This window comes from Dendrobium catenatum, unplaced genomic scaffold (assembly GCF_001605985.2).
Source record: "Dendrobium catenatum unplaced genomic scaffold, ASM160598v2 fragScaff_scaffold_1056, whole genome shotgun sequence".
NCBI classification, from domain to species: Eukaryota; Viridiplantae; Streptophyta; class Magnoliopsida; order Asparagales; family Orchidaceae; genus Dendrobium; species Dendrobium catenatum.
The window spans coordinates 1,181,766-1,204,102 of NW_021319518.1; the positions used below are offsets into that span (position 1 = coordinate 1,181,766).

Consider the following 22,337-nt stretch of genomic DNA (forward strand, 5'->3'; position numbering starts at 1 on the left):
ACCACTTAGTCTAGCAAGATCCCTTATGATTGCCTTATCATTCCTAGAGATCAGATTTATAAGTTACCCGATACTTTCTTATAATGGATAAGGACATCCAAATGATATGAGGTCGTTTTGTGATATATGAGTTTTCATAATCTGATGAGACCAAAGGCTCGGTTGATGCATCATTAGATTCCTCGTCTTTGGCTTATGATGAAGTAATCTTCTATAAGTACGTACATATCAGAGTGCAGGAAGCATTGTTTAAAATTGTGCAATATGAGGCTCACCTCAGTGCAATTCCAATGATCATCTATACATGTTAGCTGGCAGGTTGCTACATCCGTTGTTGTTGTTCCTAAGCGGATCAATGCATTTATTCATCAGTCAACTATTATTGACTGCGAGCAGGGTTGTTTACCCATCTCCGTCTTGACGTTCACTGTCAAGCAGCGTTGCATTCATTACTGCTTGCAGATAGGCTCATTGTATGCATTATAAGATCCCCACTATCATCTGCGGGCAAGCTGCACTTAGCACAGATCTTGTGTTACTTGCAGGTGTTTACGTTCCTCATAGTCCTGCATTTTGCTTGTAGGTAGTATGTTGAATATGCAGTAGGCCTTCTACAGCAGACTGTGGATGCTTGCATCTATTACGTAGTGGTTATTTGAACTTGCAAGGACTTATTGCATTTACCTGTTGCCGGGTGGCTGTTAACTGCAGGGATGATCCAGCATTTACTGCATGTTATTCGTTGTCTTTCAAAGTTAGACTACTGCAACATGATGGGTCTCCTATAGTTGTTCGTAGTTGTTCATGTTCACAGTGGATTATTGATTATTATCTGCATGTGAACTGTCACATCATAAGCCCTTCTACTTATATGTTGACTACAGTCTTTTAGACATGCTTATAGGGAGCATTATTGTACTTGCATCATATCCACCATCATCATTCACATGTGGCTTATTATGCTCATCTTTAGTGACTTCAATTGCATGCCAAACACTGATGTCGACTGCAAGGCATTGTCACATTCATTGTTTGCTATCTAGTATTGATTTTGTATGACATATTCTGTGCATGACAAGTCGTCCTTCATTAATTGCCGGTGTTGTCATTTTAATCTACAGGTTGACTGTTGCTTGCATAGCAAGTTCTTCATTTTCGCATGTAGAAGGTGTTTATACCCTTTGTAGTCGATTGATGTCATTTGCAAGTTGTTCATATCTAAAGGTTACCTGCCACGAATCTCATGCTTATTTATTTATGCTTATTTGAATGATTTCAATCATCATTTAGCATTTGCACTTTTGAATTAATTGTGCATTTTAGAATTTTAGGGTCCAGTTTCCTGTTGTTCAATTTGAAACTCCTATTCCTAATCATTCAGCTTGAATCAGGTGCCTTATTGTTCTTTTAATTTTGTGCATTTTCACTCTCAATTTCGACAGCACCCCAGATTTTCCCTGTTTGGTAGAAATTTGGGGAGTAATGCCCTTCTCTCCATGTTAAGAAAGACGTGCATGATCGATGTCGTGTGACACCACGGTCGTAGTCTTCAATCCCTCCTCACCAAGAAAGGCGTGTATGAGCATTCAGGGGTACCTATTTAAAAATGCACTATTGTTTCCCCATAGGCACTAAAGCACATGCACGGGTACTTATATTTTGCCCCGCTATGCTAAAAAAAGCGCATGAGGATTACTTGCCTCATCGTGAGCATCGCAGCGAATTTCCTCCCACTACACTAAGAAAAACATGCATATGTGCTGGCTCTTTGCACTGCAAGCACCAATGACAGGTTTTTGGAACTTTATACCTTTTGCGGCGGGGTCAACATAGGGGTGTCAAAATCTGACCCGACCAGAAACCAGATCGGAACCCGACCCGAAAAATTTCGGTTTTGGGTCAACTCTTTTACGATATAGGTTCGGTTCGGGTTCGAATTTTTGACCCGCTTGCAAAATCGGGTCGGGTTCGGGTTGACTCGGCAACCCGAAATCAACCCGTGTTGACCCAAAAGAACTCTTAGGTCCGTGCGTGTTGCGTCAATCGTCTCATCCTTCGTCCAAAGTCAGTAGTCCGCACTCATTGAGTTGCAGCCATCAAATCCCACTCGTTAGTCATCGCGTCAGTCATCTGTCAACCGCCGTGTCAGTCGACAAAGCCATAAAGCATGCGAAGCTTTTTTTTGTTTTAATTAACTAAATCCAGATTCCTAAAGAGATTAATTAATTAATATCATAGCTTAAAATATCAAACTACTCCCTAATCTCTATTATGTATTGATTATGTGACTAATATGCTCCCTCTTTGACAAAAACTGCAGTAATTTCAAATCGTTCTAAAAAATAATTATCATTAAAATTGGTTAAAGTCGGGTTCGTTGGTCGAGTCGGGTTAACCCGACAACCCGCACAGGTCGGGTTCGGGTTGAGAAATCTGACCCATTTGCAAAACCGGGTTGGGTTTGGGTTGACCCATTTGGACTCGGGTCAAGTCGGGTTGGACTCAAACCCGGCCCGTTGACCCATTTTGACACCCCTTGGTTGACGGCTATATCAGCGATGTTGGCACGCATATCGAGGCACACAACTTCTTTCTTCCCCTTTTTCCTCTTTTCCTTTTTTTGAATTAACAGTGATTAATAATAATTAATTATAGTTAATAATAAGTTATTATAATTAATAATAAATAATTATGATTAATGATAAATAATTATGATTAATCACAATTAATTATAATTAATATAAACTAATTATAATTGATAATAATTAATTATAATAAAATATAATTAATGATAATTAATTACAATAAATCATAATGAATCATATTTAATACAAAAAGGGTTGTTTGGATATAGGATTCATGTTGGATTTTAGTAGGAGTTATTTCCGGCTCGTGAGCCGGCTCGGCTCACTTACACCCCTAGTTTTTTTGAAGCTTAGCGGATTGAGTAGTCAAATGTTGGAATGCACCAAATCATATAAGATGTTGCGTCTTTGTGTTTGTAAACTTTATTGTGATTATTCTATCATTTTAATTTAGTTTTTGCTCGAAGTTTTATTACCATCCTAATAGATTGCTATGGCCTTTCGTGTTGGAGGCTACTTTCTGATGGCAGACTCCTATATTTCTCTAGAAATTATCTTAACGGATAAATTTAACAGTTTTACCAACCGAGTTCATGAAAGTCATAAACGAATTCTCCTCCCAATTATTTCTTCATCTCATTCTCATCATATTTTCATATTCTTTTTCTGGAAACCAGAGAATGCACTTAGTTTGAACTAGTGCTGCCCTTTTCACTTGCACAATTGGCGGCATATGGAAACCTTGTTCATCTTAAAAGACTTGACCTGCTCAAAATTGTTGGAAAAATATTAGGCTTCATTTGGAAGTCTTTCTTACTGCTTCTTAAAGCAGATTTCTAGTACAAGAAAGCTGCTTTAAGAAGTAGTAAGAAAACCGTTCCAAACGAATCCTTACTTTTATCAGGTATATATATACAATCATATATACAAGAAAAAACAAGAAAAAACATTGGGAAACTTCTCAAAGTTAAGCTTCGTTTGGGACGGCTTTCTTACTGTTAAAATTTTTGTACTAGAAAGCCATTTTAAGAAACAGTAAGAAAGCCGTCCCAAACGAAGCCTTAATTTGTTAGATAGATACTCCTTGAGTCATCACCACATTATGCTAAAACATGATTACTCCTTGAATTATGTCTGTAGATGATGTACGAAGAAGCAAGTCAGGTGGCGAATGATGCAGTGGGAAGCATAAGGACAGTTGCTTCATTCTCAGCTGAAGAGAAAGTTATGGAACTTTATATGAATAAGTGTGAAGGTCATATAAAAACAGGAATCAAACAAGGAGTGATTGGCGGGATTGGTTATGGAGTTTCCTTCTTCATACTCTTTTGCGTGTATGCAATTTGTTTCTATATTGGAGCTCACCTAGTTCAGGATGGGAAGACAACATTTCGTAAAGTATTTCAGGTATGTAATTCTTTCAAATTCGTCTTTGTTCACCTTTTTGAAGAGAATATGAGTCAAATGATTAACTAAAATTTGCAATATGGTGGGATTAAGGGTTTATTTGGGATAGCTTTCTGCTTGCTTTGCTATGTAGAAAATCAATATTATTTTGTTTGGCTATTACTTTCTCATTGCTTTTCAGATATTTCTATAGTGGGAAGTTGCTTTCTGAAATCATAATAGTGAAGTTGCTTTATCTACATCAATTTCACAATCAACTTTATAGAATGATGTAGCTGTCTCAAGTAGACATTTTTTTTATTCCATATATAATTTGAAGATATAATTGAATTTACGGGCATATATACTTTTCTTAATTTGAAATGAAAATTTTAATTTTATAATAGATATACCGTCGAAGATTTTAAATATTATAATATAATTGTAATCCAATTATAATATGTTAAGAAATTAAAATAGTAAATGATATATTTGAATTACTTGCAAGTGCACCAACAGCAAAGTGATAGAATTAAAAAAAATGAAAAATTTAGTATTTTTAATGATCTTAATTAATTAATTCATTTGCTTCTAGAATGAAAGTTAAAATTAAACTACTTCATTTTTAATAATGAAATCTTATGATTCTTGTCTAATTAAATAAAAAAGAATATTGTTATTGATTAAAGTTTACTTGATACACACTATTGAAGTATCAATGTTTGTTAAAGAAGACGCAAGAATGTTCTCTGTGGTGCAGGTTTTCTTCACCCTTTCATTGACAGCCATTGGAATTTCTCAGTCGAGCTCCCTAGCAACCGACTCATCTAAAGCTAAATCTGCTGCAGCTTCTATTTTTGCCATTCTTGACCGCAAATCCAAAATTAATCCAAGCGATAACTCTGGGATGACTTTAGAAACATTGGAAGGCCACATAGAATTCTCTCATGTTAGTTTCAAGTACCCTTCAAGGCCAGATGTTCAAGTTTTCCAGGATTTTTGCTTATCTGTTCAATCTGGAAAGGTAATATATTTGCTGCGTTAGTTGTGGATGTAAAATTTTAGCTGTCTTGGGAGCAAAATTTGAATTCTAACGGTCTTATTTCTCCTTTATAGACTGTTGCATTGGTAGGTGCGAGCGGTAGTGGTAAGTCAACAGCAATAGCACTGCTGCAGAGATTTTATGATCCAGATTCGGGTCATATTATGCTGGATGGAATAGAACTGGAAAAGTTTAAGCTAAAATGGTTGAGGAAACAGATGGGTTTGGTGAGTCAGGAACCAGTCTTGTTCAATGATACAATAAGAGCGAACATTGCTTATGGGAAGGAAGGAAAAGCAACTGAAGCTGAGATTTTAGCAGCTGCAGAGTCAGCAAACGCCCACAAGTTTATTTGTAGCTTACAGCAGGTTAGATCACCATTCATAAACTACAGCAGGGCTGTCAAAATCGGGTCACGGGTCAGGTTCGGGTCCAACCCGAAACTGACCCGACATTGTTCGACTCGACCCGAACTGTTTTTTGCAAACGGGTCGGTTTCCGAACCCGAACCCGAACCCGAACCCGAACCCGACCCGCTTCGGATTTGTTTTACTAATTTTTTTATTTAATTTAATTTATTTAAATCTAAATCAAATTAAGGTAAGATTTACTTCAATCAATTTAAAATAAATCAAGCTTAATTTAATTTGGAAAACAATGTTTATAATTTTTTTTTGTAATATCATTTACTTATTTCATAACAATCTTTTAAAACCCTCCTAAATTAATTAAAAGAGGGTCAAACCCGGTTGATTTCGGGTTTCCACGTCAACCCAAACTGGTTTTACAAACTGGTCGAAATCCCTAACCCGAACCCAATCCGGTTCGGATTCGGGTTGACCCGAACCCGAAATTTTCGGGTCGGGGTTCAGGTCGGGTCAAATATTGACACCCCCTATAGCATATTTTAGTATGTCTTCAGAAAGATTTATTAATCAATACTACTTGTAAATTAATATCCTTTCTTTAAATTTTTGTAAATTAATATCCTTTCTTTTAATTTTTAAAATCTATTTCATGAATCATTTCACAATAAACGTCACTGACTGTTTATTTTGAAAAACTAACTTGCAGGGTTATAACACAATGGTCGGAGAGCGAGGAGTCCAACTATCTGGAGGTCAAAAACAAAGGGTAGCTATTGCTCGAGCCATTATCAAGCAGCCAAGAATTTTGCTCTTGGATGAGGCTACAAGTGCACTTGATGCTGAATCTGAAGGAATTGTTCAGGATGCATTGGATAGGGTTATGGTCGTTCGGACTACTATAGTGATTGCTCATCGGCTAACCACAATAAAAAATGCTGATCTCATTGCAGTAGTAAAAAATGGAGTGATCATAGAGAAAGGAAATCATGAAGGATTGATCAATATGAAGGATGGAGCTTATGCTTCTTTGGTAGCTTTTCACTCAGGTTCCACTTGATAAATGGTCCTACATCCCCTTTTTTAAGTTGTCTCATAAGGTTATTAGTTTGTTCTCCTTGTAGCTTTTCACCTTTGTTATCCATTTCTTGCATTATTTATCAATCAAGTTGTTAGAGATTCTGTTCATTCATTAGAAGTTTCCCATACATCTGAACTCCCCAAATAAGATGCATTTCTCTTACTTGATTTTTTTGTCCTTCAAAAGAAACTGATTTATGTGTGATAATCAATTTACTGAGGTGGTTGCTCAGTTACTGTTTTTCTACTCGGTTACCTCATGCCCAAGTTAGCATATTGAAAGAGAAAAGCCCTCTAATTGATGTTGAGAACATTGTCACTTATAAAAGAACTTATTCATACTTCTCCTCTTACACTAGAGATTCTAGAGGAATTAGTTCCTTGAAAGTTCATAAAGACACTACTTAACATGTATGAGGGAATTATTGATCATATGGAGCTTCTCAATGCCTTCAAGGATTTTTAAAAGGATGAACTATCATTCATACTTCTTAATTTAGATTTTGATTCTAGTATTTGATGGTTGTTGGTAGCTTTTTGGTGAGATTAATGGCTAGAGAAAGCTATGGATTTTTAATTTGATATTTAGAGAAGGCTTATGGAGTTTATGGTAGAATGATGAGTGATTTAGAGAGGTATATTAGTAGAAATGCTAAGACTAGTCTAATTTGGCTGATTTGAGTTGATTTGGAAGATCACTTTGGAGAGTGACATTTATGTGAGATAATTTGTTATAAATGATTGTGAAATGTTAGATTAGGATGTTAACTTGTGATTTGAAGTTGATAATAGGGTTTGGTGGAGTTTAAAAGGATGAAGGGTAGAGAATAAGACTATGTCCAACTATTCTCTATTTGTGCTAATGGTTATATGGAAGTGTTTATGGGGTTTTCATGAATTTGATTGTTGGTTTATTAGTCTTAGATGATGATTATGAAGTGGAGGAACAGTTGTAAGTATTTTAGAGTAGGTGTTTAAGAAGATTTATAAGTAACATAAAATAAATAAATATAAAAACTTAAACTTCATTTGGGACGACTATTTTATTGCTTCTTAAAGAAAACTAATTTTTGTACTAGAAAACTGCTTTAAGAAACAGTAAGAGAGCCGTCACAAATGAAGCCTTAATTTCACTCAAAAAGACATACGTGTTGAAAATTCGTTAGGGATGTTAGGCCCATATGAACTAGTCCCAAGGCTAACAAAAAAGGTGTGAATCGATATTTTAAAATATCATGCGATCAAAAACACTAACCAAGATTCACCACATAAAAAACACAATGCGAAAATTAAATGCGGAAATAATAAATGAAAGAACACATCAGATTTATAGTGGTTCGGTCAAACCTTGACCTACGTCCACTCCTTGGAGGCAACCTCCAAGTATTGCACTAAACTAAGTGTCTGTCATTTAGCCCCCACACCTAGGCGGAGAAGCCCTTACAAAATCACTTCCACCTTCCCCTGTGCGGCGGAGTCACCGGGTCCTTTGACACCAAAGAGATTTTCTTCTTCTGTGAACTTCCCTCAAGACGAGCCTTGAATCCGACGGTATTAAGGTGCAAGCTTACCGGAGCAACCTTGTGGAATCCCCCTCCACACTCCCTTGAGTCCCCCCTCACAGGATCTTCTCCCTATCTCAAACTTCACCCGTTCCTCACTCACTTTCAAGATCTCTCTTCAAGTTTCCCCCAAAAGAATGAAGCTACAATGGCTGCCAAAGACACTTACAAAGTGCTTTGTCAAAGCTTAAATAGAAGAGCTCAAAACGAGCTCATTAATGCAACTTGTCGACTTTATCGTCCATGCCGATATGAATATCGTCCTGGCCGATCAGTACAAAATAAGCTCAATCAGCCGGGACGATTTGAGACGATCTGAAGAAAATTTTTTACATCGTCCAGGCCGATACAATATTGTCCTGGCCGATTAGTTCAAATCCGAGTACAATCGTCCTGAATATCGCCTGGAATAGAGTCTGACCGATGTCAATCGTTCAGGACATCGTCCTGACCTATCCTGCGATCGGCCTGGCCGATGTGATCTTATCAATCAGCCTTAATTGCTTTCCATAATTACCAGATTAATTTAGGCATAATTGTGCTGCATAGTCCTGGCCGATGTCCTGAAATAAATAATACCTAAATTGATCATGTCGGCTGATTCTTTCTGATTTGAGCCTATCGTCTTGGCCGATACAAAGATCGTCCAGGCCGATCGGCTTAATGACGGCTGCCTTAATGAGGATGATGCCCTAATTAGGGTTTCTGTTTTTTAACCGATCGTCCAGGCCGATATAAATATCGTCCCGAACGATGTTACCAAAAACAATAAACTCTAGGGAACAGACAGAAAATCTTCCAAGATGTGTGTGTGTAAAGTTACATAGCATAAGGAGCCACACCAAATACAATAGACTCAAGAAAGGAAAAAGTGGTACAAACTGACTCAGACCTAGTCTACCCAATCTTGAGCTGATTCCAAATTGTAGTATGATCTTGTAGACCTGAAAAGTCAGTAGATAAGGCAGTCGTAGAGAAATAAGAGTGTTTGCTATCATCAAAAATATAATCCATGAAAACAGATCCGCAACACGTGTAAAGCCATCAAGCAACAAACAAATGAAAAGAACTTCTCCATAAATTTATTTCATTTCAAAAATAAAAAATTACAATGTATATCGGCCCATATTTTTAGGCATTAAAAGATTAACTTTTGGAAAAGAAATTGAAGGAAAAATAGGGGGAGGGGTTGGTGGATATTAAGGAGAAGTTTCATATAGCCATTTTTTTATTGTCTCATCCTTACGTAAGCATCTCATTTTTTATCATATAAGTTTTTAGATGAAAAAAAAAAATCTTTTAGATTAAAACTAAAGTATAAATTACGTTAAAAATATTTTAAAACTATAGGCTCATCATTGAGCTCTTGTAATTGGATAATTTCTTTGATTCTTTTCTTGAGCTTTGGTATTAACCTTTATAATTAGGCTTTTAATTTGATTATGATGTGCTACATCAGTAGCTCTTTTATTTGCCTCCTCTCACTAGAATATTCTCTTTCAATTTTTGGCATAATTTTCACCTCATAGAGGTTGCCCAAGGCCACTCATATGCTTATTTGTATTAAGCAAAAAGAGGAGTAAATTCAGGATTACTAGGGGTGTAAATTCGGGTCAACGGATCGGGTTCGGGTTGAATTCGAAACTGACACGACACTATTCGGGTCAACCTGAACACGACCCGTTTTTAAAAACGGGTCAGGTTCTCAGACCCGAACCCAACCCGATTCGGGTCCGGGTCAACTCGAACCGACATGAATGACCCGGGGTTGACCCAAAATTGCTAGTTTTGGTGTAAAAAATCGGTTCAAAATGGGTTTCGGGTCTAATACGAGTTTTGTGTCAATTTCGGGTTGTTGGGTCAACCCGAACTCAACCCGTTTTTTAAAACGAGTTGATTTGTTGAACACGAACCCGACTTGTTTCGGATCCGGGTTGACCCTAACCTGGATTTTTCTGGATCGGATTCGTGTCGTGTCAAAAATTAACACCCCTAAGGATTACATGGCTCACTACAACAAAGTGCCTTGCAAAGTTATTTATGATGGTCCATATTAGTAGTGTTGCGTCCAGGAGTATTCGTGGCGGTAGAGAAATATAAAGTTTATCATCTTAGCATTGTACGAAAATCCGGCACGCAATCAGATAAAGAGAGAGGGTCTAGCATTTACGAGATACCAAGATTTTTACGTGGAAAACTCTTGAAAAGGGGGAAAAACCACGGGGCCTAGCCCAGTTTGAATGAATCCACTAGTATTGCAGTCGATTACAAATGAGGCCCTTCCTTGGTGGAAGATCTTAGCTTGATGTACATCTTATGGAGTACATTACATGATGTTAATACAAAGAGTCTTTATTGACATGTTCGTTATAAAAAAATAAAACAATACTTGATTATTAGAATTATGAGAGTAATTTTAATGTTAAAATTTGAGAATATTATGAGTTGAAGATAAATTATAAAATATAATGTAATTGTAGGTATTAATCTGTCGGCAACAGAGTGATTATTAAGTTAGAGGAAATTAAGAGCAATTAATTAATTAAATTTAATGAAGTAATCTTTTATAGGCTTTATATCTACCGTAAATGAGTAAAAGTGAAACAACACATTTTTTAAGTTCAAGATGAGTATTCATGTCTTTTAATTACAGTAACAATTTTATTTTTTCTTAAATTAAATATATTGAAAGATGCTGCTATCTGTTTATTGCTTATTAAGTATTTATTACAAATTAGATTATGATCGGTCTTTTTCCCCAATGATTGATCATATTGAATCAAATGAAAATATGTGTCATAATATATATTTTCATAGAAAGTAAATGAATGATATGATTTATGTAGAATACTTGTATGTGCATGTTAACTGATGGAGCACACCCCTTGTGGTACTGACTGGTGACGCAATGTACTCATGCACGTAAATGAAAAATGTTATGGAAAATAGAAAGGAAATGGAAAAGGAGTACCTTCATTGCTAATAAATTAGACGGCGGCTCCGATGATTGTTGTATTTTTTATGAGAAATGAGAAAGTTATGAATACAAATATTATTTATATATGACATATATGATTTATGCATAATATTGAAAGTCTTGATGAAATAATATAATTAAAATAAATTATATTATGATATGAAATGAAAAGGAATCATGGATATTGTTTTAATTGCCTTGAGTTATTATAAATTAGAAGTATGTTTTACTCACTAAACTGTGACTTATTTTTTGTTGCTCTAAAATTTTCAAGTAGAACTTATTTTAATCAAAATGAATAGAAGATGTGAAATTGTGTACCATAGACGTGACATTTTGGAAGAAAGGTATTCAATTTATATATTTTTTTTTTTGAAGTTTAGTTGTTCTTTCAATGCATTGGATATACAATTAGTAATTGAAAATTTAATCTACTGTCCAGCAGTCCAGCCGTCTGTTCCCGCCTCGTTAATTACATATAACAACTTATTCTCACTCAAAAAGACATACGCTTAAAGCCATCAAGCACCAAACAAATGAAAGGAACTTCTCCATAAATTTATTTTATTTTAAAAATTGAAAATTACAATGTATATCGGCCCATATTTATAGGCATTAAATGATTTAACTTTTGGAAAAGAAATTGAAGGAAAAATGGGGGGAGGGGTTAGTGGATATTAATGGGGAGTTTTACATACCCATTTTTTATTATCTCATCCTTACCTAACCATTTCATTGTTAATCATATAAGCTCCTAGATGGAAAAAAAAAAAGCTTCTAGATGAAAAGTAAAGTATAAATTACGTTTATATATTAAAACTATGGGCTCATTATTGAGCTATTGTAATTGGATCATTTCTTTGTTCATTTTCTTGGGCATTGGTCTTAACCTTTATAATTGGACTTTTAACTTGATTATCCTCATCAACTTGATGTACTACATCAGTAGTTCTTGTATCTGCCTCTCACTAGAATATTCTTTTTCAATTTTTGTCATAATTTCTACCTCATAGAGGTTGCAGAAGGCCGCTCATATGCTTATTTGCATTATTAAGCAAAAAGAGGGGTAACTTCTTTTTTTTTTTTTTGGGACATTTAGGCCAATTAAGGCAAACTCACACACACAACACATACACATAGACTCGAACCTTGAACCTCTTAGTTGGAAGCCTAAGCTCTCAACCAATAGGCCAAGGAGAATTGTGTAAAGGAGGGGTAACTTCAGGATTATATAGCTCACTTCAACAAAGTTTCTTACAAAGTTATTTATGACGGTCCATTAGTAGCAAAGTATAGTAATATTGAAGGTATCAACTTTAACTCTGTTAATTCAATGAAATGTATAAGAATACCTTCCTAAAAAAGAGGAAGAAAGCTTGCAATCTCAGTAGAGATAATCAGAAAAGTAGAAAAAATAATTAGAAAAACTTTGTTAAGGAGGACAAAATAATATCATCAAAATTAAGGATGAACACCTACGAAAGTAAAAAAATAACTTTAAAATAATTAAAAAAAAAAGATTGTTCTAAAAATCTTTGTAAAAAATTTAGCTCATTTATAAAAAACATTAAAAAACAATGACCAATTTCTTAGATCATAAAATCTTGATTGAACAAAGCATATTTTTTATGCAAAGTGTGATCATATTTTTTTTATTTTATTTATTTTTTAACATAACATAAAAAATATTTTTAATATCTTACTAAGTATTGATTATTTTTATTTTGGCAATGACACTGATTACTATTGGGGTTAGTAGTAGGAGAAATTATTCTGTGCGGTTACCAGATGGTCCGAAGACTAACCAAAACACGTCACGTCATCCAATATGTGTAATACACAACACCAATACCAACACAGTAACGAGTTGCAGTATCGAGCATAGGGGTGACGTGACACATTCTGATTGGTCTCCAAATTATGTTCGATGTGCGGCACAAAATAATTAATCTAAGACTAGAAGGTCTCCATATAATAAAATAGATGTCTCAGTATGTGTCCCAAATCATCAAGCTACACAACAAGTGTAACACACTTTCAATTCATGTAAATTCTTCCCATACATAACAAGCATTATTGCCATTAAAAAAAAAACATTCACAATCTTAATTAAAAAGTAAGGCTTCGTTCGGGACAGCTTTAGACCACTGCTTTTTCTATATTTTCACGAGATTTTTTTACTTAAAAAACAACTTTACAAAGCAATAAGAAAGCCTAATATGCTCATAACATATAGCACATAATTTTGTGTCAAGTCGGAGAATTGAACTCAAGCCTGTTAAAGACATGTCAAGCTAATACATCTTTCAGCACATTCCACATGATTCTAAATTCTAGCAGGGATTTTGCAAAAGCATAAACCAAGCAAGGGAACAAACAAGCAAGCAAATAATGACTTGAAAGCATCATACATTTTGCAGGATATAGGGGGCCTATTTATTCCAAGCATTTCTTCAAAACTGAAATGTTAATACTAGAACATTTCTAAGCAACTACAGGTGTTAGAATGAAATGAAACAAACCAAGCGTATTTGTCACAAGAGCGAGCGACAAGCTACACCAACATATGCGACAACAAGAAATTAGCCCTTACATCATTTCCAGTCACTCGAAGAACTCCAAATCACAAGCCAAATCATGAACCTGAGAGCAGCAGTTTCTTCCAGCTTCAAGTAACTGTAGAGAACAAATTTCAAAATGGTTAAATAAACAATGCAACAATAAATAGTAAAAATGTCGCATAGAAATAAAAGAAGGATGTATAATGATTTGATTAATCTGCACCAAAACTATTGGCAGATCATAGCAAGTTATTCTAAGTAGGAGTTGGTCGCTCTATTAGCTGGTCACCTGGTTTTCATGTCCCTTCAGGGCATCTCCAACCGAAAATCTCATTTTTCACTCCAAAATGCCGTGAAACTAAAAAATTGTTGTGATTCATCTCCAATCGAACTCCATTTTGCCCCGTAACGATCGTTCACTTCTTTCGCTCATTTCTTCTGCAAGTTCGGTAGAGACCAAAAAATGGCGAAGATGAACAGTGCAACGCCAATATTGGGGTCGCACTGTTCACCCGCGATGAAATGACGTAATAATTGCCGCTTAATTGGAGGGACGGAAGAACGGCAAACAGTTGTTTGCCGTTCCATTGGAGATGCTTTCAATCTTCATTGGGTTGTAAGATTCTTTTATATTGAGAACATAACTCATTAAGAGATTCATTTGCGTGTTGACGCGGGACTATCTAGGGTTTAAGGATGTTAATAAAATCAAGCACACAATATAGATTAAGATGTAATTAATCAATGCAACAAGAAACACGTGATTACATATTAATCTTTAAATAGGATTTTCTTTGAAAACCAAAAACCAATAATAGTTTTAGCCTTCAATTACAAATAATAATAATCAGGAAATTAAGGATCATCAATACCACAAAAAATATTAAAACATCATTAAAGAAATAAAACTAACAAAAGGATAGAACAATTGGCATAAGCAACAAAAAAAATCATGCTTGCAACCCATAACAAAAAAGCATAATGAAAAGAAGATGGGAAAGGAAGAAAAAGAAATAAGTCACTGAAAAATAAACCTAACATTTGAACATGGAGAAAGACTCTTCCAAAACTCCTCCAATCTCAAACTTTATCAAAGAATTGAGTCCCGAAAGGAGGATTTACAAGTCAAAAGGCAATTATAATCGAAGAAGTCCTTGAGCATCCTCACAAAGCTCTTCAAGTAGCCAACTACATGGTTGACCAGTAGTTTCCTAAGAATTTCAAAGATGAAACACCCAAAAATCCGGCCAACTAGCCGCAAATAAAGGCCCAAAAAGTAGTTCGCGCAAATAAAAATAAAATAGCTGCAGAAATAGAACAAAGAACTGCAAAAAATGGAAATAAAGGAGCAACAAAAAATTCCATTAAAAAATAAAGAAATTTAAAAAAAGGAAAAGTTGTAAGAGATGAAGAGATAATAAGAGCAAGAGTCACCGCATCATTTCTCCTAACTTGAAATATCAATTTTGTGGGCCTGTCACTCCACAACATAAGACATCTTTGATAATCATCCGTAGCAATTGACAACCATTTTATTACCAATAATAACTTCAAGCACAAGTTCAATATGATAGCCTAAAAAAAGTGCAAATGATGCATCGGACATGAAACCAAAAAGAAGTTGTGCAAAGAGAGAAGAATCCTCGTTAGTTCATGATATTATGTCATATCAAATACATTAAAAATTAGATTAATGTAAATATTTTTTATAAGTACTAATATGTATTCATATTAATTTATTGCATAGCTTTATATATTTTATTTGATCATATTTTTAACATTTTGATGGATCATGAACTTAACGAATTCTTTAAATTTCGAATATCATCTATTAACATTTACAATACTCATAATTGTTAAAGTTAACAAGAAATTTCTAAAAAAATAATTTCCTACAAATCATGCATGAGAATGATAGGTAATATAACAGGTTATAATGTTTTCAAGGGTAAGGATAAATTTTTTATAAACTTTCTAATTGATACATTAAAGATAATTCCAAAAGAGGAAAAGATGAATATTTATAAGATTTCATAGAAATTTCTTCTGATAATTGAAGAACAATATAAATATTATGCATATAGCATCAAGCTAAAATCTGTTTAAAGAAAATTATTTCAAATGATTTAAAGATTAATCATAATGATTTAGTTACATTTGCATTCAACCAAATAAATAAGTTAGAAATTTCAAATTTTCTTGAAAATTATCATGAATATATCCATAGGAACATTGATGAAATTGGCTTACTAAACAAATAATTTTAATGAATTTTAAAATAATGAAACTAAAAAACCGATATTAGTTTGATTAGTCGAAGGTGATAATATAAATAGATGATTTCTTACGAATTACATTATTAATTCGTTCAACTGATATAACAACTTGACCCAATATGCTCAACTCCATTTCAAAGTGAAGGACAAATTTAGATTCTACTCATTTGGGTTCTCATATATGATCTCAAACTCAATTTTGTACTCTAATTCAATTACAAGGCCAAATTCAAGAATAGGATCTGTTACTAACTCTGGCAGCTATTCTAATATAAGTTCTAATGCACATTCAAATTTAGTCTCAAATGCAAAATCATATATATTCCATGACTATAAATCTTTTTTTTGCATCTAGTTTATCATTTAAATAATATACAAAACATTAAATCCGGATAATATCCACACTAGATGCCTGAAGCTAGAATGTTCTAATTTTATGTTATTATCATTAGCCTTATCCCTATTAATTGGAGTTGGCAAGTGCCTTTTTTACGTGCAATTAGTAAAATTTAAAGAAAGGGTCTTAAATGAGACAATAGTTCTCTTTTCTGTCAAAATAGCAAAATCTTACAAAAGCATTAAATGAAACAAATAATTCATGATCAATCTGAGTTGAATTTGCAGCATAAGAAAAACCTTTTACATCCCTTCTAAATGCACAACCAATACAACATAAAACAACATGTCCAAGGGAAATAACATTTCCAAAACTAACTTGAAGCAATCAACACTATGATTTTGACTTCCAAATAGAATATCACATCGTTCTGCTACACAAAAAAGGAACATAATGAACATAATTTGGGAATTTCTCCTAAAAATCAACTCCAAAAGAAACAATGGAAATCACTAAAATTAACAATTAAATCACCTATAGAAAACAGTTGAACAAAATGCAAGGTTAATTGCCGGTATTCTGTGCAACCTAGCTTTCTCTAGTTCAAAGGGAAAGATTGAAATAGCTAAATAGCCTATTGAAGCACGAAGCAGGAGGCGCACCGCTTTAGAGGATAATCATGAAGGATTATGGTCTCAAAGCAGGTGACACCATAATTGTTTAAAAAATAATAATCCAAGTAGCATTGCAAAAAACAATGAAACAACATATGTTTGCCCGAAGGAAAAAAAAAGGTACATAAAAAAATCAATCAAACACTTCAAACAAACATATTACAGGCAATGCATTTGAACAAGAGAAGAAACTGATGCTTGAAAAATGAATGTGAAATTGCAAACCTCTAATTTCTCAAGACGAAAGCATCCTACAAGTAAAACCATCATGGACAAGCTTGTTAATTGCATCTCTGAACCTGTAATAGTCTTCCACTGTATTATAAACCTGGTGAGAAATCCTAGCGAACCCTGTAACCAGGCTGACTGAATCATTTGCCTGCTCCTCAAAAGCCTTTGGAGGATTATAATAAATGGGAACCTCAACTTGGAAATTATCCCTCAAGTGAGTCCGAAGCTTCAAAGCATCATCACTACTTGCAACCCCTAAACATCCAGGCATCCCAACCATGATCATACTACAACACATCTCTGGCGGTGAACCAGTATAAGTCCCCCATGCTTCCGCCAACATATTTCCCATCTCGACAACCTTTTCATGATTACTTTTCCGAATTCCATCAATCCCTCCTTCGAATCTATTTACAAACTCGACCGCTGATGACACAACCAGCTGAGCACTGTAATCCCGTGTGCCAATCCAACCACTCTCAAGAGGAAGGCCTCTTCCGTAACGGTCAGAAACAACCGGATGGTGTAGATCAGCTGAAGCCGTGCACTTTCTAGAATACAAAAACGCCACCGCTGGAGGGCAGAAGAACCATTTATGCAGGTTACTGGTGTAAAAGTCAGCCCCAATATCCTTGACGTCAATTTCAACGTTGCCAATGGCATGGGCAGCATCGATGAACACCTGGTCAACGCCTTCTTCACGGCAAATCCTAGTAAGCTCCTTGACTGGGATGACGACGCTAGGCATGGAAGTTATGTGGTCAATAACAGCAAGGCGGACTCTGCGGCCATTGGACTTGCCGAAAGCGAGGGCCTTACGGAATTCATCAATGATCTCGTCATCAGAGGAGACAGGGAAAGGGAGTGGAACCTCGATAACATGTCCGCCGGCGCGAGAAACGTACGCATGGATGGACTTCTTGACCGAGCCGTAGGCATAGTGAAGCATGACAACCGCGTCTCCCTTCGAGAACGATCCCTGGAAGAACGCCCAAGAAATTTGCTGGAGAACGATGGCCGCCGCAGTGGTGGCATTATCGACGAGCGAAACCTCGTCAACGTCATCGGCGTTGATGAGGTCCTTAACGAGGAGGCGGGATCGGAGGATAGAGGGCTGAAGAAGATTGATGTAGAAGTGGTCTGGCTGGCGGATGAAGAGGAGCTGCCACTCATATTGGGCGGCAAAGACGGAGGAGGGACAGCAGCCGAAGCTGCCGTTGTTGATGCGGGCGACGGCTGGGTCATGGTGGGCGAACTCCGAGCGTATTTCCGCGGCGGTTATGGGGAGTAAAGAAGGCTTCGGTTTCTTGAGGGAGGGACCATCATCGCGCCGACCATTTTCGGCGTGATCACCGGAATTGGATTCCATGCAGGTTTAGGAGAGGAGGGAAGAGGCGATTAGGGTTTCGAATCTAAAAAGGGATAGGGCTGGATTCTTCTTGGTTTGCGCGTTGGAAGAGGTCGGAGCTCGGGTGGTTTTGTCGGATTCCACTGAGCCGATTTGTGACTTCCGATTTTGTTTATTGAAGTGAGGCATTAGGGATTTTTGGACGCTGGTCGTGAGCGGGCGGCAGGAGAGAGGCGGAGCGAGGGAGGGATGGTTACGCGCACGCCATACACCTACGGGCCAGCTTCGGCCCGACGACCCGCCCAACAAGTTTTGTCCCTACTCCATTTTAATCATTTTTTAACATAATAATATAAAATATAGAGTGAACATGGAGTAACTTATCTATGAAAGTTATTAATTTTGTCCAATTAACTTCTGGAGAACATGAAATATCATTTTGAATTCATGAATTATAGTGTTAGATATTGGCCCTGGATTTAGGTTGTTTTTATAGCTTATATAGCCATTGGTGTTGCCTTTTATATTGCTTTTAGGTGTCTATAAATAGGTATAGATTGTAATAGGCTGGTTGGGGGGTCAAGCAATCAAATTTGTTGATTTGCTGCTCTCACTCTCCCTTCTCTCTCTCCCTTCTCTCTTTGATGTAAGATTCTACATCTGGTATCAGAGCCATGGTGGCGGTGATCTCGAGGTGGAGGAGAGGTAGTTTTCTTATCCAAAGAAAAAGTTTCAAAGAAGGAGGTGCGGTCGGCGGCTAAACTCGGACGTGAGTAAGGAGGTGGACACAATCATTTTTCTTGCGTGAAAAGGTGGAAGCAGGTCCAGGCGGTCTTCCACGAGAGTTTGGCCGGGTTAGTTTATGAGCATCCGCGTGCGGGAGTCTTGATCAGGCGAAACAGAGAGAAAATGGGCTTGTTTTGGTCCCGGAATAGAGCAGAGCGTCGGACTTGTGCGGCTCGAAGGCAGTCGAGGCGAAAGAGGGTTGTCTCACCGAAATCCGAGCGGTTGACCAGAGAAGCGAGAGGTGGCTTCGACGGCGGCCTAGTGAAGGTTGGCGTCGAGCTTTGATGAGAAGGGACAGATTGTTGTTTGGAGGCAAAACGACAGGACATTGCGAGTAGATGGACGGGCTCGCGAGTTGTGGTTGCCGGAAGAAGCATGATCTTTCATTTCTTGGTTAAAGATCGGTCAAGATTTGAGGTAGAGTTTTTGGATTTTAGGTAGAGTCCGGGGGATATAAGTGGAGTCGGCCTATTCTTGAGGGGCAGTGCTAGGAGTGCGGGGCACTTTGAGGTGCGAGGTTTTGCGGTGCACAAAGAGGTCGCATAGGAGCACAGGGCACTGGTGAAGGACACGCATGGCGCTGGCCGAATGCGGCAGTGCAGGGCGTGGGATTATGACGAGCAGGGTGCAGTGAATGCACGGGGCTCGGTGCTCGGGTGAATACGCGCAGGATGTGGTTGGAGTCAGAACACATGAGTGCAAGGCGCATGCGCGAGCTTGAGGCGCAGGACATGGGCTTGAAGCGCGAGCGCGGGCTGGAGGCGTAGAACGTGGGCTGGAGGCATTGGGCACGGGCACGGGCACGAGGCGCAGGGTCCAGGTGGATGCACAGAGCGCAAAAGCGAGGTACATAAGGGGTGCTCGGGAATTGACTGCGTGGGACGCAGTGTGACAGGAAAAGATCTGTCGGAAGGTGGAGCTAGAGCTCATGAAGCAGGAAACTCAAGAAGATGGTTGAGCAGTTCTTGAGAAAATTATTAATTGTCCGGTGGACTCTATTGGCGGAGAAGACCGGCGGGGTTGTTCTTTGTGAACAATAGTTATCTTTTCTTTCGTGTGTAAATTTATGACCAAGGTGAAGAATTGTTAGATATTGGTCCTAGATTTAAGTTGTTTTTATGGCTTGTATAGTCATTGATGTTGTCTTTTGTATAGCTTTTAGGTGTCTATAAATAGATATAGATTGTAATAAGCTAGTTGGGGGTCAAGCAATAAAATTTGTTGATTTGCTGCTCTCCCTCTCCCTTCCTCTCTCCCTCCTCTCTCAAGACCAAGAAGAGAAAATGCTTATTCCTCGCTAGAGCAAGGATTCAACATATGGGATATGAGAAGTGAAAATGAAAGGCCAAGATAACGAAAAATCAAGAAGATGAAAATATTTCTTTTATAAATTATCTACAATATGCATAACTCTCATAAATTTTATTATAAATATTATCATTTTCTTATCACTTATGTGTAGATATCTTCTTTTATAGTAATTGTCATAAAGTGTTTTCAACTGTTGTTGAAAGGTGCAACTTGTTGTTTGTTTCGAAGAATTTTCCTACAGCTTTCAAAGGTAATTTTTCAATATAATTTTTATTTATTTTTTATTTTGCCTTTTTTTTTTTGAAAACAGAATATCCACTCGCTGTCATCCTCAAAAGACTCGACTAACCTAGAAGAGACACCCATCCCAAAAACCTCTTAGTACACAATTAATTGAACCGCACTTAAAAGGCACTGCCGCTCAAAGGGAATCGACGCTGTCATCCTCGGCTGACCTAGAAGAGACACCCACCCCAAAACCTCTTAGTCCACACTTAATTGAACCGCACTTAAAAGGCACTGCCGCTCAAAGGGAATCGAATACGAGTTAACGGGTACCCAACTGTACTTGTCCACCAACCAAGCTAAACATCGGTGGCTTAATATAAAAAATATTTTAATGCAAAAAAATTACGTACTGAAAAGCTTTAAAAAGCAACAAAAAAATCCGTCACAAACAAAACCTTGAAAGGAATGTTCCCCGTTTATTTGTTATATATTAAAATAATAATAATAATTTCTTAAATACAAAAAAAAATTACCAGCTTAAGTTTCTGATATAAAATTATTATTAATTTTAAACTCTCAGAATATTTGCAAAATTTCTCAAATATCATGATTAACGGTCTTTTTAATTAGAAGAATAAAGAATGTAAAATAAAGAAAAGGAAGAGTTTTAAAATTTGTATATTTATTTTGAAATGAATTAAATCCAGAATATTTATGTAAGTAGTTTGAAATATTTTTTTTTGTTAAATTTAAAATTTGAACATATTCAATGAACTCTATATATTAAAATTAAAATTTTATATATTTCACTGCATTTGATTTTCTTCAAATCAACCTCATATAGTTCTAAAATACATGCATTTTAAAAACATCAAACCAAACCACCTAAAAAAAAAAACCCCCTAAAAGCAACACCTTAAAACATTATGATTTCATTTGGAATAATTTTCTTACTGTTTCTTAGGCTTCGATTGGGGTGGCTTCCTTTATGTTTCTTAAAGCAGCTTTCTAATACAAAAATTTTAATTTTTGTACTAGAAAACTGTTTTAAGAAGCAGTAAGAAAGTCGTCCCAAACAAAACCTCAAAGCAGTTTTCTAGTTCAAATAATTTTTTATACTAAAAAATTATTTTAAGCCGTTCCAAAGGAAGCCTATATATCTTCAAACAATTAGGTGAGCCGAATACACAAATCAATTATATATAACTCAAATAAAAAGATAAAAATAGTCCGAAGAAACACAATCAAATCATTAAAATTATGGCTTTGGAGTAATGATGGACAATATAGTTGCTGTTGCCTTCAGGGAGGAAAAATATCAAATTTTCAAATCGCTTGAAGCTGCAACTCTTCAGGGCAAAAACTTGAATCAAAATCGATGATAAATAGAAAAATGGACGGTTGCGTTGATATCATTTGGAAGAAGTAAAATTTGTATGGTAGCTTTTTTAACGTTTGAGTTATCTGCTGCGTTTAATAGCTTCGACCCCAGTATGTCCACTTCTTGGCAGGTTTTCCAGATGCAAAGCATAGCGTACCTGGACAAATGTAGAAGAGCAGTAGTAGAATCAATAAACTTAAACAAAAT

At 36.2% G+C, this 22,337-nt stretch overlaps 3 protein-coding genes across 3 annotated transcripts in view; 1 reads left to right on the plus strand and 2 right to left on the minus strand.

Annotated features, from left to right (window-relative positions):
- Positions 1 to 6,627, plus strand: part of LOC110101191 (ABC transporter B family member 5) — a 28,484-nt gene extending 21,857 nt beyond the window's left edge. The window contains exons 10-13 of the mRNA XM_020828985.2: positions 3,726 to 3,992; positions 4,732 to 4,995; positions 5,088 to 5,381; positions 6,088 to 6,627. Of these exons, the coding sequence (XP_020684644.1) occupies positions 3,726 to 3,992; positions 4,732 to 4,995; positions 5,088 to 5,381; positions 6,088 to 6,438 (1,176 nt within the window). The 3' untranslated portion in view covers positions 6,439 to 6,627. The remainder of the gene's footprint in view (positions 1 to 3,725; positions 3,993 to 4,731; positions 4,996 to 5,087; positions 5,382 to 6,087) is intronic.
- A 6,749-nt stretch (positions 6,628 to 13,376) lies between these two features.
- LOC110101195 (putative L-cysteine desulfhydrase 1) lies at positions 13,377 to 18,650 on the minus strand. Its single transcript, XM_020828993.2, has 2 exons — positions 17,071 to 18,650; positions 13,377 to 13,673 (listed from the first exon to the last, which is right to left on the minus strand). The coding sequence occupies exon 1, from the start codon at positions 18,443 to 18,445 to the stop codon at positions 17,081 to 17,083; it is 1,365 nt and encodes a 454-aa protein (XP_020684652.1). The 5' UTR covers positions 18,446 to 18,650; the 3' UTR covers positions 13,377 to 13,673; positions 17,071 to 17,080.
- A 3,325-nt stretch (positions 18,651 to 21,975) lies between these two features.
- Positions 21,976 to 22,337, minus strand: part of LOC110101190 (proline--tRNA ligase, cytoplasmic-like) — a 33,623-nt gene continuing 33,261 nt past the window's right edge. The window contains exon 13 of the mRNA XM_020828982.2: positions 21,976 to 22,287. Within this exon, the coding sequence (XP_020684641.1) occupies positions 22,223 to 22,287 (65 nt within the window). The 3' untranslated portion in view covers positions 21,976 to 22,222. The remainder of the gene's footprint in view (positions 22,288 to 22,337) is intronic.